Source organism: Lontra canadensis, unplaced genomic scaffold, assembly GCF_010015895.1.
Source record: "Lontra canadensis isolate GAN:19392208 unplaced genomic scaffold, GSC_riverotter_1.0 scaffold26, whole genome shotgun sequence".
NCBI classification, from domain to species: domain Eukaryota; kingdom Metazoa; phylum Chordata; class Mammalia; order Carnivora; family Mustelidae; genus Lontra; species Lontra canadensis.
The window spans coordinates 20,510,609-20,529,378 of record NW_022631020.1 but is presented as its reverse complement, the minus strand read 5'-3'; the positions used below and the strand labels follow the sequence as shown (position 1 = coordinate 20,529,378).

General features: G+C 37.0%; 1 protein-coding gene across 5 annotated transcripts in view; it reads right to left on the bottom strand.

Moving 5' to 3' along the window:
• Positions 1-18,770, bottom strand: part of TBC1D4 (TBC1 domain family member 4) — a 186,701-nt gene that overhangs the window by 30,952 nt on the left and 136,979 nt on the right. For 2 of the 5 annotated variants that reach the window (XM_032864248.1, XM_032864251.1), the window contains exons 8-12: positions 15,432-15,551; positions 9,928-10,002; positions 8,126-8,352; positions 6,022-6,186; positions 1,210-1,233 (exon numbers count right to left, since the gene is read on the bottom strand). In XM_032864248.1, the coding sequence (XP_032720139.1) occupies positions 1,210-1,233; positions 6,022-6,186; positions 8,126-8,352; positions 9,928-10,002; positions 15,432-15,551 (611 nt within the window). Of the gene's footprint in view, positions 1-1,209; positions 1,234-6,021; positions 6,187-8,125; positions 8,353-9,927; positions 10,003-15,431; positions 15,552-18,770 lie in introns of those variants that run through there. The other 3 variants (XM_032864249.1, XM_032864250.1, XM_032864253.1) reach the window with 3 other exon arrangements.

Genomic DNA, 18,770 nt, shown 5'->3' with positions numbered 1-18,770 from the left:
GTTCTTTGCATTGGAATTTAAAGTATCTCTGGGTAGCAAGCTCATTTGCTTACTCACATCCCTAAAACCTAAAATTAAGAAAATAATATCAAGCAAGATACAAAATATCCCTGGGGCTCAATTTAACCATATGTAAAGTAAGGAAATTACAGACCAAATGATTTCTAAGGTAATAAACAGACCTACTTCTATGCCTATAGTAGAACCTACAAAGACACACAGTAAAACTAACATTTTCATTAGGGTTTTAAAAGTAGATAAAAAGTATTATTTAAAGGTCTTACACCCAACCACTAAAAAGTGCCTGTCAGTGAAAAGTCTGTCTTATCAGTGGGGCCAAAATAATTTTCTTTTTTCTCCTTTCTCTTTTCTCCTTCTTTTTCATTCTAGTTCAGCCTTTAATATGTGTTTTCACTCCAGCTAGAAAGAAATCTAAATGTTAGTGGCTCCAAACAGGAAGATGGGTATGTCTTTTTCACTGGATTCCTGACATAAGCTAAGTATAGAAACTAGAACAAAGCAAAAAAATAATCATCTTCAATTAAGTTTTTCAGCGATGATTTTGGAGGATTACCAGAAAAAACATGCAGGTCAAGAGGAAGAAATGTCACTACAGATGTGGTCAGACTTCCTTAATAAGGAAGTAGGTATTTTCCTTTGTCCGGACCTGTGGGAGGTCTGGCCTCCAGCAGTATCTCAAGGTAACCAATGCTGTGCTGGCCTCAGGAGTATCTCAAGGTAATCAATGTGTGAAGAATTAAGGTGAACAGAAATAGATTAACAATCCTCTTTGGGGGAAAACCAGATTGAATTTTATGAGTATGTTTCTTTTAGGATGCTCATTTCTGCATCTTCTCAGGATTTGAAATAAATTCCTTATATATACATATGTACCTCCAAATGAGCAAATTCATGTTTATTAATTCAAAATTAAAATTGGGCTTTGATTGAAGGCCACAGCACCGTACTAAGGAATTGCCAACATGGAATAGAGTAGAAACAGGATTTCTGTTTACAATCAACATTTTATATGATCATTTATGATCTTTGATTACACCAGGCATCACATTTTCCCTACTACATAACCATCAGAGTACTGGAATGTTGACATGCACTCAGGAGACAGCCAAAACTGCTTTTTAAAAGGAGTGATATTCAGTTGGAAGAAATTATGAATTTTTATAAGAACATATTTAGACCTCAAATCACCTTGATTCTGAAGCGGTGTCCTGTCTAATACAACAGGAAAAGAAGGAACGACATTAGCACACATAGAGAGATATATGTCCAAAATCAGGATTTAGAATAAAAAGGCATTCCTATTAGTCATCAATAAGGCATAGATAAGGCAATAATGAACCATGAGTTATGATAATACTATTTTTATCAGTGAACACAAGAGAACTACATGGAAACAAATCTGTACCACAAAGTACATCAGCAAAAACCTTATTTTCTCACTGAAAAGTCTTATAAGTGAATAGCAATAATGACGATCATTTTACTTTTGACCAATGAACTTCAATATAAATGTTTTTTCAGTTACAGGCTTAAAAGCTAAAAAGCAATTATAAGGAGTGACAAAGATGATTGCTGATAGAAAGGATATTTCTGATAAAAAAATATTATATAAATATACTATATCATTACAATTATAGTTTAGTCACTAAACAATGAAATAACATTGAATTTTTTTAAATTAATTCAAAGATAAATCAAAACATGCTTATTGCTCTTCCTTAATTATTTCAGTGCTGTGTAGAAAAACCTACTTATCAATAAACCATGATATTAAAAATATCTTGGCTCCTTCTTCTCAGCCCGCTTAAAAACAGTAACCTGACATGTTTTTAATAATTCAGGATAGAGGTCCTAGAGAAAGATGCCTAATCTGAGTTTCAAATTTCAAATTAATAGGCTTTTTAAAAAGTAGTATGGGTAAGCCTATATGCTAACCTGCTCTATGCTTTATTTGACTATGCATATTTAGAAATACAACTAATAAAATATGAGATACTCAAGTGAAAAGAAAATTATAATTTATGGTATTCTGAACATCCTCCCTTTAATATTCTGAATATTTCCAGATACTACAGTATTTTTGTATGCATAATGTTCTCTCTGAAAGTAGTGATGAGAAATGTAGATTCAGAAATCACTGGGTTAAAACCATGCTCTTAACTATCCTTATTCTTAGGAAATATAAGTATTCAGAGGGAAGGGACATGATATATGCAACCTATTCACAAGTGGCTTAGAATGAAGATATATGTATGCATCTACATACATACATACATACATACATATATGTATTTCCATATACACATTACATTTATATATTTATATATGTAAATGAACAGAAGAAATAATAAAGAAAATGTGGCAATTTTTAAAAGTTGATGAATCTAGATAAAACATTTGTAGGAGTTCTCCATAATATTTTTCAGATTTCCTGTAAATCTAAAATTATTTCCAAGTACAAATTGAAAAACACCCTCTCCAAGACTGTAACTAGTAAATTTATATCCAAGAGACTTACTAGTTGAAATAAACCTATTAGAATTTTGTCCAACAATTTTACTACTGTGGACATAGTCCTCGATAATGGATAGATATGCACAACTAATAATATATAGGACTACTATTTTTTAAAGATTTTATTTTGTTAAGTAATCTCTATACCCAACATGAAGCTCAAATTTACAACCCCAAGATCAAGAATAACACACTCTAAAAACTGAGCCAGCCAGATGCCCCAGCAGTACTCTTTGAATAACCAAAAACTAAGGCGCCTGGGTGTCTCAGTCAGCTAAGTGTCTGACTCTTGATTTCGGTTCAGGTCATGATCTCGGGGTTGTGATATCAAGCCCCATGTCGGGCTCCATGGTGGCATGGAGCTTGCTTTAGGATTCTCTCCGCCCCTCTCCTTCTGCCCTTCCCGCTGCTCAAGCTCTCTCTAAATAAAAAAAATAATAAAATAAAATAAACCAAAAACTAGAAACAATCCATATGTCCACTGGCAAAAAACAAACAAATAAATAAATTGTAACTTATTAGATGGAATATTATGCAGCAATAAAAAATTAATGAAGTGCACATAAAAATGGGAATGAATCTCAGAAACTAGTGTGCAACGAAAGAAACCAGAATCATTCCGGTTTTTTGTTTGTTTTTTAAGATTTATTTATTTATTTATTTGACAGACAGAGGTTACAAGTAGGCAGAGAGGCAGGCAGAGAGAGAGAGGAGGAAGCAGGCTTCCTGCCCAGAAGAGAGCCCGATGTGGGGCTCGATCCCAGCACCCTGGAATCATGACCTGAGCCGAAGGCAGAGGCTTTAACCCACTGAGCCACCCAGGCGCCCCAGAAGAATTCCGTTTATATAAAGTTCAAAACCAGGCAAATATGAACTCTGGTATTAGCGGTCAAGAGGAGGGGAAGGAATTGGGTGGAAAAAGGGGAGGAACTGTGGGAGTGCTGATAGCATTCCAGTTATTGAAGGAGGGGGGCACGGCAGGATTCACTCTGTGATAATCCAATGAGCTGTATTCTCATGACTGGTATACTTTTCTATGAAAATAAAAATTTTAAGTCTCTTTTTGGCCTGATTCTAGGCTTGTCAAATTATAAAAATAAATAAAAAGTGTACAGAAGTGAAAGAAAAATGTACAAAAATGTGCCCTCTGATTTTTAGACTTTCTCAGAGCCAAGAAAATATAACAAAGTACAGAAAATAGGATTATTTCTGATGATCCTACAAATTTAAAATTTTCCCATGGGGGGTGACTGGGTGGCTCAGTGGGTTAAGCCTCTGCCTTCGGTTCAGGTCATGGTCTTGGGGTCCTGGGATCGAGCCTTGCATCAGGCTCTCTGCTTGGCGGGGAGCCTGTTTCCCCCTCTCTCTCCTGCCTCTCTGCCAACTTGGGATCTCTGCCTGTCAAATAAATAAATAAAATCCTTAAAAAATTTAATTTAAAAAAATAAATAAGATGAAATTTTCCTACAGGTTTTAATATCACTTCAAGTAAGATAGCTACAAAAAGTGGAAATTTTCGATTTAAAACTAATATATACTTGCCTCTGACTTCAATATCCCTCATTAGAATGAGGTACAGAGGACAAAGAAGTGATAAACAAGAAAAATGCCTATACTTATGCAAAACCACTGAAGATGAATATGTAATACTCTACACTATAAATAATCTAAACACTATAAATAATCTAAGAAAAAGTCACTGTTTTGGTATTCTGCATCCTGTTCACAGCTAACCTTTGACCTTCTCAATGGCTTTTCCTAATTTTCACTTTCAGGCAGGCTTCTGTTTCCAGAAGAAAACTGGGACTGTCCAGATGCTCAACTGAACTAACAACAATAAGAAAGTGCCCATGGGTTTCACTGAGAGTGTTGTATTCCTATTCATCGGTAGTACTATAGATAAGGCAAACTGATATTTTTATATATGCATATTGTTGGTTCTCTCAATTCATGACATATTCCACATATATTATACTGCTTTTGTAGCCAATTTTGTTTAACTCTTCTCCCATAAGGTTGTTCCTGAAAAACCTCTTATCTATGTTTTTAATATTTATTTTTTAAAGTAATTGCTATACCCAACGTGGGGCTCAAACTCATGACCCCAAGATTTAAGAGTCACACACTCTAATGACTAAGCCAGCCAGGCACCCCCGTGAAAAAAACCTTAAAATCAGTTCTTCAGGTTAACTTTCTTCGCTAGAAATTCAATGTATGAATGTGACTTTGTGCCAATTCAGAACAAATTCAGATTCAAATTGTTTTAAATCCAATATTAACTATCTTTCTTGGAGTGAAAACAGTTGGCACACATAGACAGAAGATACTACCCAGAGATAATTTAAGGATTAGTCTAATGAAACCAGTTACTGAAGGTTACCCAGTTAAATGCTAACTTTTGGGATATCTTAAATCTGAAAAAAATGAGGCCAAAAGAATATCCAAGAAAATCTCAGTGGCACACAGGCTGATTGGTAACAGGCATTCCTCTCCTTGACTGCAAGAAGTGCCAAATATCAAATGACTACAACACCTAAATGTCTATCAGCAAGAGAGCGGAAAAACTGTGGTGTGTGAAATGGAACACCGGAGATTAAAAAAAAAAAAAAAAAAAAAAAAAAGAATGAGTCAATCTACACGTAAAAACCGGAATGAATATCACAAACTTCTAAGCCAGCAACAGTCAATCCCTTTAAAAGAATTCCCACCTTAATGGACCATGTTCCAGAGGCTGTCAATATCCCACTAATAATTTGGATAATCAGTAAGGTTTCATAAATTAAAATTTTTAAAAAAGACAATTTCCCAAAAATCACTCAATCTAGTTTTGTGTAGTTAAAGGCACAAAGAAGAAGATGTAAAAGGCTATTATATTTTCAATATTGGAAATGAACCAAAATCAAATATCTATAAGATTCAAGAAATCCTTCCTGCTCTCTGAAAGTTGACATGAACAGGGTAGTACAGGCATTATGTAATTACACCCAGTTTCAGAGAAGTAAGTCTGTGTCACTGAAAACTCAAAAGAAATGCCTAGGATACATTCTATGTATTTAAAAATAAAGATATATTGTATCCATCACTTAAGTACACTTGTTTAAATCAGTGGCTTTCGGATTCCACATCATATGCCCAGAGAGGCTAAGAAAAAAAGCACAACTGGGGGAGATTTGCTTAGTCTGTGTTAGCACCAAGGCTTGTTGTAAACAACACAAAGCTGAGACTCTGGAGCATACGGGGTAGAATCACACAGACGGTAGGAAAAGAGATAATTCAAAAAGTAAGATGATCATGTTGTTAAAAGCTTCAAAACACAGGTTTTAAAAGTTTGATCAGAATTAAAACCGACATATTAGAGATGGATTAGAACAAGCACAGCATACAGATGCATCAACATCACTGCAAATTCATCAGCCACTTTTTAGTAACGTATCAGTTTATCACTGCAGAAAACTTTGCTTTGCAAACAGAGGACACTGATCTCACCTGATTTCATTTTCATACTGTGGGGACAGTCTACCTGAATTCTGGTAAAAGCTTTTCAGGAAAGAGGGGGCAGTGAAGGAAGGGGCAGAGAAGGAGGTGTGTAGACTTGGAAGGCTGGAGGAAGAGATACTCTCCTTGGGCATGCGCCGCACTGATGGAAGAATGCTGAGAAAACACAGCAAATTTGTCTCAATTTAGATTTCGACAAAATCTTCATTCACTATGAAAAAGCATATAAACTGGTTCTTACTATCGATTGAAGCTTTCCTTTTAAAGGTCAGGGCTGGAAAGAGGGGAGCATGCAGTCGTCTCTTTCGATGACCACGACCTAGCTTACTCTTCACAAACTGACCTCCTCACCCAGCATGACCAACCAGACGTGTTGGTCTCTGAAAAATTCTTCAAGATTTTAGGACAAACGGTGTTTGTTTTTACATGCAAAAGATACTTCAAGGGAAAAAAGTAGGAAAGCAGAAATAATTACAGGAAACACGTTCCTGTGAAAGATTATCAGTAGTTCAAAGATTTAGCTATTTTAAAGATATAAACCCTTCAAAAAATTTAGGAACAACATGTTTGGTTGTTGAAAGCCATCATAATACCTCTGGCTTAAGAAACATGAATGTCCATGTACTCCCTGCAGCCTGTGGGACTGTGTCCACAGTTTGCCCTGAATCCTTGAACCTCCTCTACTGACTGCTATTTTCAAAAGATTCCTTTCCTAGCAAGTTTTCACAATAGCACAAATAGCATCTTTTCATATTGACAAGAATTATTTGAGCATCTACATTATAAGATGTAAGGAGAAATAGAGAAATCATTTATAATAAGTTTAAAATAATGTTTTAAGTTCTTGATAACATTTCCTGCAAAAAACAGACTTACTGCTTTGTGTAAATATAAATGAATTTATAATAAGTTTAAAATAATGTTTTAAGTTCTTGATAACATTTCCTGCAAAAAATAGACTTACTGCTTTGTGTAAATATAAATGAGGTGGTCATTTAAAAAAAAAACCCTTGATAGACACATGAATAGTTAATCTATTTTTAGAAAAGAAACTCTGAGAAAAATTAATTCTGTTAATCTCTTTTATTTTCATATATCTGAAATATCTATCTTATTTCTAAGTATCTAATCAGTCAAAAAACAACACTGAAGATAAAATAGTATCCTTAAAAGAAATGTGGGTAATTTGATAACAACTAATTAATTAATTAATATAATTATTATATGTAATTATAACTAATATAATTAATTAAGTAAGTAGTAATAAGTAATCAATAATTCATCTTCCCTTTTACTTAGAGTTCTGGATTTTCCTTCAACTGGGATGACTATCAGATTGTTTCCTGGATCAAACTCTCAGGCAAAGAAGGAAAACAAAATTAATTCTAGGATACCGATTGTGATATGTGCAACACAGGAAGAAGCAAAACCATGCTGCAATTCTGGATTTACGCCCTTTATTATATCTTACCAAATGCCAAACAACTCTGTTTAATTATTTCTTAAATACCATATCAGATCATTTCTAATGGACACTTCCTGTCAGTTATGAAATGTGTATTCTTCTTTACAGACATCCTTTTGTTTTAGATAAAATGTTTAATAATTTTCATTTTTGGCTTTAATTCATTATGAAATATAGCTAAATTTCATCACAGGTACGAAGGTAACTTAGGTGATTTTTTTAACCCTTGCATTTTATTATAGGCTAACAGGACGTTCTACCGCTACGCAGGGATTTTCAAATTTGCTGACTCTGTTTCATTAGAGCCACCATCAAAAAGACACTAAGTAACATGTGTTGTCACCAAGTTTTTCTGAGAAAACAATTGCATAATATCTTGTTTTCCCCATTTTTCTGGGGGGGAAAAAGTGTCTTCATCCGAAATGCTTTAATTCTTCTCTTGGGGTGTACCTTAAATCTTGCCCTGTTTCCTTCAGTAATGAAGGTTTTTTTAATTCAATTCATTTTTCTGGTGTTTCTAAAACCAAAATGTCGACAGCATGAAGTCACAATAAATCTTGACTCCATACTGATCAGAGCAAGTGACAGAAGAATTGTATTTCCTCTTCCAGAAAGGAGGTTTGGACTCACCTGCACTGTTCACTGGAGCTCTGCCTCAGAAGAGGGGAGCGGACACCGTGAGCTCTCCCATCCTGCAAATTCAGCTTTCTCTTTGTGCTTGAAGGTGGGTGGCTGAACGTGTGTGCCCGTCTTCGAAACTGTGGGGAGTCAGAATCCTCTTCGGGGAACGTTTGCCACACCGAGGACAGTGGGGAGGCTGGTGGTGTTCCCGGTGGAGAGTCTCCCGGTGAATAGTCCTGAAAAGCAAGTTGAAGTGAAGTCTTTTTTTCCTACATGGGTCAGACAGACCTGCTTCAACACAGAGTTCAAAAGTGACAGGGTGCCTCTTCTTCCTCCTAAGTCATGACAAAACTTTTTTTTTTTTTTCACTCAATCCATGCTGAAGGCTAATCAGTATCACCACAACCCATTTCTTCTGATAAGCAGCTGTAACCCAGCATCCGTAAAGATAGGCAGAAAGTGAAAGGAATGATAAGACAAGGTATTCTTTCCCCCTAACACTTTGTGGTAAAATGCTATGGCTACTGTACTTTTCTCACTGTTGCCAGAAAGATGAAAAGGCATCATGGCCAAAAGAGGGTGGAGTCTGTGTTTACGAATCTACTGATTGCCGTGACATATCGGCTACATGTTTCCTGTACTATCAAAACAATATCACAATGCTTAAGCGTCCAAGTTCCATGGCAAAGCCTTCAGGAAAGTAAAATAAAGCCTGTTAAGTATCTTCCCTCACTGTGGATGTTTCTCTCCAATGACATGTTCCCTGAGGTAAAATTTTTTAAAAGACATGAAAAACAGGAAATGAATGAAAACTGAGCTATGCCGGAATGCCTCTGATATTGCATGGGGAGACATCATAAATCTCTCAATTTAGACAGGTATGCTGTTTATGCTTTCCAAAACAGGCACCACTGTAGAAATGTTGAGCTTGATAAACATGGCTTGCGGTTAACAGACTCAGAGCGAGACTGAGTCCTCAATTCTGCCGAAACAAAGTTCAGCAAAAATATTTTAGTGTTTTCCATAAGAAAACCGGTTGCATAGACCTCAGGTTACATATTGCGTGATCCAGGAAGCAGAAAATCAAACCTACTGAGAACTGTCTATGAGATAAAGAGGAGCCTAATGTGAACGTTAATATGGCGGGGCTGGGGGGGTGTTAGAAATGGAGGAAAGTAATGTGGAGACAGAACAAACCATAAAAAGATCGCTATACCAGTGTTGTAATTACAGGGCTTATTTTTCTGTGGCTTTGAATCAACAGTTGCCCAAATACTGACCTCCCAAGCCTACTATCTCCAAACAGTAAAAAGCCTGATAGAGCTCCAGGAGCCTGGAAGAGGGTGTGTTCTGTCCTAACACGAGAAAGGGGCAGCTGAGCAGAAAGCAACATGATACCTTCCAGAGCCTTTTTATTTAAAACAATAGTATTTTTAATTTAGTTTAGCATCAATTCAATACCTTAAATTTAATTTTAAAGATTTTATTTATTTATTTGACACAGAGAAAGAGATGATTACAAGTAGGCAGAGAGGCAGGCAGAGAGAGAGGGGGAAGCAGTCTCCCTGCTGAGCAGAGAGCTCAATGTGGGACTCCATCCCAGAACCCTGAGACCATGACCTGAGCTGAAGGGAGAGGCTTAATCCTCTGAGCCACCCAGGTGCCCACCTTAAATTTAATTTTAATAATAATGAATATTTGTTAAAAGTCGTAAAGGACTCAACACAAAACGGAGGAGTGATATTACCCTATCAGTGTTGGTTTTTGTCAAGCGGCAATTAATAAGTAAAATGAGAACTGAGATGGGATACCTTCTCCGAAGCAAGGCTGTTGGACCGTTCGAAGCTATCCATGCTTCCAAGCCGACCTCTCATTCTGTTAGCTCCCTGAATGAAGAGAATAAAATTCAGTTGTTCATAAGGTTTAAATTTTTACTTTTTAAACTATAAAAGGCAGTCGCCTCCCTAGGTTAGCATTAAATGGATGCTTCTGCGGTTTGCTCAAATTTGTCCGCAGTATTCACAGCCATGCCTGCAAGGTAAACAGAATCACACGTTAGCTACTTACACTGCTTCTAAATCAGTCATTAGATAACTAGATACTCAGACCAAGCTTTTTGATGTTACTCTGGTTCTAAGGTTAAACATCCTTCATCCATAAGATCAGGAGAACTGCGTAAGATCAGAGAGTACCCCATTCACTTCATGTCTCATACAGATAAACACAACCATGGAAGGCAGAACACACAAACCACAACCGTTATAAAGAAAATGATTTATTACAGGCAACACAAGCTAGATGGCAAACATCATTGTTCACATTGTAGGATTATAACAAACAGGTTTTTCAAAACCGTGTCATGAAATGCATAGATTTAGTTTCCTTCATTCTTCCATAATGCAAACTACATCAAGAAAGTATTTCTCTCTAGAAGACTACACATCAGTCTGCTTCAATACTGGTTCTTGATTTCCTTTTTATGGTTGTTTGGTTTGAATTTCATGGATGATCTGAGAAAGAGGAACCGAAGCAATCATCTCATCTACTATATACTTTACTGTTATTACAACTCCTACCTTGTACAATCTATTTTTCACGTAGTCAACAAGTATCTCAGCAATCACAAATTTATTACAAAAGTCACCCACAGAACTCAGTGTGGTCAAACATCACAGAATCCTTCAACTGCAATTTTTTTTCCTTCTTCATTGAGTTTCCCATTCTAGAAACTGGTCTTTCTGCCCTACTCTAGATAGGTTGCAATTTAGACTTGCCCAGTATTTTTCTTTACTATCAATCTAGACATCTCCTTTAATACTACTCTATGTCAAAATTTGTGTCTTTGATCCATGTCTTCCTTTTTTTAAAAAAAAAAACAAAAACTCCACCTTTTTTTTTTTTTTAAAACTCTACCTTTTTCATTTTGGTGGAGTACGTACTCCAGGTGCCTTCTCAGAAAGGGAGATTGGGTCATTTTCTCTTTCTGCAATTCCTACCACTCAGCTTTTGGATCTTTAGACTGATTCTTCAAGTTTTTCCTTTGTCCTATTTTCCATTTCTTTGTCATTTTGCTTTACTTTCTGGAAGAGTTTTTCAACTCTTGCATCCCAGACTTCGGTTGAATTTTTCTTTTAACATCTACTACCAGAAAATTCTACCAGTTCTTTCTTCTTCACCCAATTGACAATTGATTCAACTGTTCACTCCAGTGACTCTTGTTGTCTCTCAATTGACTAATATTTTATATTGATGGTATCCCACACCAAGCTTTATAGAAGCAATCTTTATTTTTAGCTATGTATATTAATTATAGTTTTCTATTTCTGGTGGCACCATAAATAACAACTATACCAACAGTAAAATTAATAGCTGCATCAGCTATTAGTGAGTTCCTACAGTCTGCTATATACCGTGTTAAGCATTTTATAATGCATTATCTCATTTAATCCTCACAAAAATTCTATGAGGTAGGTATAGTTACATAGCTCAACTTTACCATTAAGGAGATTGAAATTCTGATAGATCATGCTGCCAACATTTACACAGCTAGGTAAGGACAGGTCAGCAATTTGAACCCAGGATGTTCAGCTTAACAGTGAAGCTCTTGAATTGGTACCCACATCTCCTAGAACCCGAGCTTTGTGAAAAGTGGAATTACTGATAAAACTAAGTAGCCGATGCTGGTAATTTTGCAAATGTCCTAGAACCTGGCCAAGGTTCTTTCCGTTCTTCAGTTTTATGCCGAACAGGAGACAGTTCCAGAATAAACTACATTTGTGGCTGCCTGCTAATCTTAAAACAGGTTATTTGGTCATAATCAAGTAACGAGTTGGACAGGTATCAAATCCTTGCCATTATTAGAAAAGCACTTAAATCACACATTTTACTCATGGGAGTGTTTTATCCATATGTGTGTGTGTGTGTGTGTATGTGCACAAAGAAAAACAAACTTTAAAATTATCCTCTACCACGGTCGTTAATTCACACATTTCAACAGGGAAGGACAATGGATAGTAAGTACCTGAGAGAAGCACAAAATGAGGGCTATTTTCCTATGACGCATGCTTTATAATGTAAATACCCCCCATTTGGAAGTACATATCAATAAACATATTAGTAAAAATTTCCTTCTGGAGAACTCTGACTTCAGAAAAAGCAAGACAAACAAACAGAATACAAGACTGTCTTTTCACCTTTGAGCAGATAGCTTTTTCAATTTAACTATATGATGATTTGGTAATACCTGTGTCAAGCCTTTTCCCTTGGACCCACTTTTTAATGTTAATGAGCCGAGCTTCTAAGCATTTTAAAAAACATACCCTATTTCATAAACGACCATAGTTAGTTCAATAAACTGTCTAGATATTTAAAAATGGCCGCAATTAGGAGCCACACTCTAGGATTGGAGTGTCAATTTTCTACTATGTGACTCAGAAAGAAAGAGATAAACTAACCAGTTTTAGAAGTACACAAACCTCTTTTCTATGTAACCTTTAACACAACATGGGTAGCTGCCAACCTTCCCTTAAGTCCATTCTGTTGCGCATGGCGCAAGCAAGATCTTGTTAGGTCACATAATTTATGGCACTTGGCAGCACAGTGCGGCACCAGCCGCAGTCTCCACCTTGACCAAAATAGACCGGCTGTGCCCTTGCTGAGATCACAGGCGCTCAAGGCCAGGAGAGCGGCACTTCAAAGTCAGCCCCGCAGCGTTGTGCAGAACGCCAAGGTACTAAATGGGGATAAGGAGAGTAATACTCTAAGTCCCCTTCGGTCATTGTGTAAAGGACAGAGTTTCCAGAGCTCACCACTGTTCATACCATCTCATATCTACAGTGGGATATTTTCTTAACAGACTGACATGTCATCCTCATAGTAACATGACATAAGCACGTTATCAATATACACATCTCACAAATGGGAAAACTGGCAGGAAAGGTAAATAATTTGTCCGAGATCATAAATAGAAAGCTTACATCAATATAAAATCGAGATGATAAATATAAAGCCAGGTCTTGAATTCAGGTCCCCTGACCACCTACTTAAATGGCCTTTCCACTAAAATTCTCACTAAATACTATGGAAGAGAGGGGAGGGAGGGAAGGGAGAAGGGAAGGAGGGAGTGAGAAAGGAAGGAAAGGGAGAGAAAGAAGGAACCCATGTAATTTATAAATACTGAAGAAAAAAGGGATAGGAAAGTTTTATGAAATGTTGAGTTCACACACTTCTGATTCATCTCCTAGAATTCTCTTTTCCTCCATTCTGTCTTCTGCTGACAACAGTATTGATAACTGATCATGCTCGCTACAAGGCTTTTGCTAGAATCAGAAGAATTTCAATCATTAAGAGGAATACCCATAAAAGTAATTTGAGTTCTGGCAAAGAAATAAAAATAAGTACACCCTTTATCAGAAGGTACCGTCCTAATTTTCTACTGCACGTAACTTTCTTGATCCTGACCCTTTGGAAGACAACAGGCTGGTTATTTTGCAGACTGTACCTCAATGCGGGTTTGCTGATGTCACCTCATGATTTGATTCACGTCCCTGCCCCTTTGGCAAGAATAGCAGAGAAGTCCTGTATTCTCTGTATCAAGTGGCACAAGATTTCAATGTGTCCCATTGCTGAGGACGTTCCATTGGATCGCTTGACTAAGGTGGTGTCTGCCAGCCTTCTCCACTGTAAAGTTACTACTTTCGTCTTTGCAATTAATAAATATTAATTAAATCAAGTAAATATCCTGATCATGATCAAATTTCCAAGGTATGCTTTCATTTTTCATATCAGAGTAAGTCCATCATTTCCTATTTTCCATAACAGGTTACAATCTTTTGCTATCATTTATTTTGATGTTTACCGGTCAACGGTGAGAGCCCTTCAAGGTCTTTATGACATACCGCCATCTTTCTCTGAGCATTCCCTTCCTAGCTACAACACCAGTGTGTTCCGGGCTTATCCTGCACTTTCCCCTGCAGTCCTGGAATCAGACATTTCTCCCAGGATTCTAGTTCCTTCTTGTAGAATGATATACAGAAACCAAAATCTGGGTGTTTGACTTAATTTAATCTCTAGTATTTGCATAAAAGCTGTTCCCAGTTCCTATCAGTGAACAGAGCCAGGGACCCTATCTCTCTCTCTCTCTCTCTCTCTCTCACACACACACATACACACACGTGTTAATATATATTTTAAAATAAATTAAAATATATTAATATTAAAAATAAATTCAAAAGTACATAGACAGATAACCAGAATCACACACTGTTACCTCTGAGTTGAATCCAACAATATAGCATTTATTCTAATTTCTTCCCTCTTCATATTTGCAATTCCCTTTTCACAGATCCTTAATACAGTTCCATATTTGACCAGTCCCTTGTGTGTAAAATTCTCCACAACTGTCACCTCACAGATGCTCTTCATCCTACTCGGGTTCCAACCCCTGACCTCGAGGCTGCCACCCACACACACACAATGCCATCCTCACCCTCCTCAAGGACTCTAACTCCTTGTAACAGGAAACTTGAAAGCCTTCTCCCCTCCACTTACGCTGGCTGTGACACCCTGCACTGGGCCATCCTTCGGTAGGATGGATTTCCTTATTGGCTCTAGCTCTGACTTCCTGAACCAGGTTGCACTCCTATATGGATATCCTCCTCACCACACTCTGGTTTCCACATGATGCACTAGGCCACCCCCCACACAGCACCTCATTAGCCTCTGTATCCCCACTCTGAGCCACTGTGGGTCCCCCACCTTCCAGCTCTAAGACATCTACCTTGCCTGGGCTCATCTAAGAGCTTTAGGACTGAATTATTCAAGAAGAGAAAAATGAAGGGAATAGAAATCACTTTTGATAGTAAAATAAAACACATAATAAAATAAATGGAATACATAAATTCCTATTAATTAATATTATTTTAGTATTTCCTGTCAGCTCTTAATAATAGCAAAATGAAGCTTACTTTATAACTTTATGTGACAAATGATAATAAGTTCATATAATATTGGACGTCAATATTCTATTTCCCCTTTTTTATACATATGTCTCTACTACTAAATCTCTTCTCAAACTTAGATATTAGAGGTATCAGAATAAATCACGAGATTACTTAAAGTCAATTAACTAAAAAAAAAAACAAACACAAAAAAATTTTTTTAAAAAGTCAGTTAACTACATTAAAGTTATCTTAGTAGTTTGTTGTTGTGTTTTTTTTTTAAAGGAAATTTTCCATGAGTCAGTTGAGAGTGAAGTAAAACAGCTAGCAAACACAGACATTAATATCTAATTCAAAGTGTCTCAGTTTAATCTTACCCTTGAGAAGATATTTTCCAGGGAGCTAGTTAAAGATCTCTTCGCTTTATTTTTCAGAATGTCAAGTTTAAACCTTCCACTGCTTGTTGCATTTTCCGGGATTGTACTATTTGAAATAGTCTATAGAAAGAAAAACAGATAAATTTTAGTTTAGAAACACTCAAGGTTAAATGAGGCTTTAAATATGGGCTTGACTAAGCCATTAAGAAGCACAAGAATTCTTCTGTAGCTCTATTAAGGAGTAATAATTTAGGTTTGACACTGTGAGCATACAGATTATAAGGGCAGGGGTTCACTTTTGAATATTATAAGTAATAAACCACAGAAGATCTTTCCTTTATGCCTTTCTTTCTGCTAATGTATTCCTGTTGCATTTAACAAAAATTAAACTTGAGATGTCAATTTTTACTGCTATTCTGATTAACAAGTATAATCATCCTTCTCCAAGCTGCATATTTTATATCCAAATTACCAAGGAAAACACAGAAAATCACTCTCAAAGAACACAGCATCTTCTAGTAAAACTGAATCTTGCTAATGCCTCTGTGACAATCCCATTTTCATTTGTGAGTCATTTATCTTTCAAATCAACAAGTACTCATTGATAGTACAAAGCTGAACGAGAATCTACAATATGTCCACTATACTAGGTTCTCTCTCTGCTTTTTCTGTTGCATTAACAAGCTACTACATTGGCAGTGCTAGAAAATTTCCAAGAGAGACACTTTATTATTTGTTTGAGAACAGAATATATTCACATTAAACAGTAACACAAAGCAACGTGTATCAAATCTGGAAGCATAAAATTGGTTGCGGGTCTCAGTGGTCAGGAATAAAAAAATAGACAAGATTCTACAGGCAGAAAAAAAAAAATGGGGATAGAGAAGTTCCCAGCATGGGAGATGATGTTAGCAAAATCATGAAGACCAATGCTCATGGGACAGGGAGTCAGTGCAGGTATTTGGCTAAAACTAAGCAAAGTAGGTCAAGGTTAACTTGGAAAGGTGAGGCTGGAGATGAAGATGAAATTTTAAACAGGAAGAAATCGCTGATCAGAATTTATAAGCAGAGGGGACATCACTGTAAAAGTAATATTTGGGGGGAGATTTATATGAAAGGACTATTCAAAAATCACCTAAAGGAAAGAAAATCAGAAACTGAAAGACAGATGAGAGAATTCAGCACAGTCCATACAGAAGGCAATTAAAGGTCCACATTAGAATTGGCTAACAGATCTAAGCTACTAATAAAAAGAAATACAACCCCCATTAAGAAAGGAAAGAAAACAATGAATACGGATGTAGAATGGACTGGGCTCAGGTGTGGATAAAGGACTGAGAGGACATTCTTCTCAGGCTTTCAGGCAAAGAACATGACTAAAATAGGGAAATTGTATTGGGTACTTAGCACAGTGCCTGACATAGTAGCTGCTCAGTTAATACGAATAAATGAAAGGAAGAAAGGAAGGAGGGAGGGACATAGGGAGGGAAAGAGTTAGACTGAACTTAACTACTACCAAGAAAACAATTTGTTAAAGTCTCCTGTTCTGGCAAATAATCCAATCAAGAAATGGGCAGAAGACATGAACAGGCATTTCTGTAAAGAAGATATCCAGATGGCCAACAGACACATGAAAAAGTTCTCTACGTCACTCGTTATCAGGGAAATACAAATCAAAACCACAATGAAATACCACCTCACACCAGTCAGAATGGCTAAAATTAACAAATCAGGAAACGACAGATGTTGGCAAGGATACAAAGAAAGGGGAGCCCTCCTACACTGTTGGTGGAAAAGTAAGTTGGGGCAACCACTCTGGAAAATAGCATGGAGGTTCCTCAAAAAGTTGAAAATAGAGCTACCCTACGACCCAGCATTTGCACTACTGGGTATTTACCCTAAAGATACAAATGTAGTGATCCAAAGGGGCACGTGAACCCAAAATGTTTATAGCAGCAATGACCACAATAGCCAAACTATGGAAAGAATCTAGATGTCCATCAACAGATGAATGGACAAAGAAGATATGGTGTGTGTGTGTGTGTGTGTGTGTATATATATATATATACACACACACACATACATACATACATACATACACACACAATGAAATACTATGCAGCCATCAAAAGAAAGGAAATATTGCCATTTGCAACAATGTGGATGGAACTAGAGAGTATTATGCTAAGCGAAATAAGTCAATTAGAGAAAGACAACTATCATATGATCTGTCTGATATGAGGAATTTGAGAGGCAGAGTGGGGGCTTATGAGGGGCAGGGAAGGGAAAAATGAAACAAGATGGGATCAGGAGGGAGACAAACCATAAGAGAGTCTAAATCTCACAGACAAACTGAGAGTTGCTGGGGGGTGAGGGAGTAGGGAGAAGGTGGCTGGATTATAGACATTGGGGAGGGTATGTGCTATGGTGAGTGCTGTGAAATGTGTAAGCCTGATGATTCACAAACCTGTACCCCTGGGGCAAATAATACATTATATGTTAATAAAAATAATTTAAAAAAAAAGACCACATCCCCACATTTTCAATAAATCAGCCAACTTGTACTATACATTAAAAAAAAAAAAAAAGTCTCCTATTCTGGGATCTTTAGTGCCCTCCATCACCAAGAAGATGCATATTCCTGCTCACACGCTGCTTTGGGCATCTAGTCAACATCACTATCACCACCAGGGACTAAAATCAGCAAATCCATTAACAGATTTCAGTCTTTACGTTTCTTGACCTTCCTGTGTCACCGGACATGTCTTGATGTTCTAACTTGAACTTTTCCCCTACCTTGGTCACCCACCATAGCAAATCTTTTCCAGTCTCTTTCTACCCTATCATCCTCTTTTAGTCTTTTTTGCTGGTACCATTTTAATTCACTTGTTGTGTGAAATGCAAGGGTTCCTCAGTACCTCCACTTTGACTTCAAATCTATGCCAAATATCCATATTTACATCAACTCAAATACCTCTGTGAGCACCAAGTCCGTTTTTCTAATTAAATCTCAAACACATTTCCTTTTTCCTTTTTTGGTGGGGGGCGGTGGAGAGAGAGAGAGCACACACGGATGGGGGTAGGGCAGAAGGAGAGGGAGAGAGAAAATCTTAAGCAGGATCTATGTCCAGCACAGAGCTTGATGCGGGGCTCAATCTCACCACCCTGAGATCATGACCTGAGCTGAAATCAAGAGTCAGACACTTAACTGCCTGAGCCACCCAGGCGCCCCTCAAACACACTTCTAACCCTTAACTCCTATTTCTTATTTCTACCCCTTGTCCCACACTTGTTTTCTTACTGTATTTCCAGCTCAATTTCATCCACTTCCCCCACATC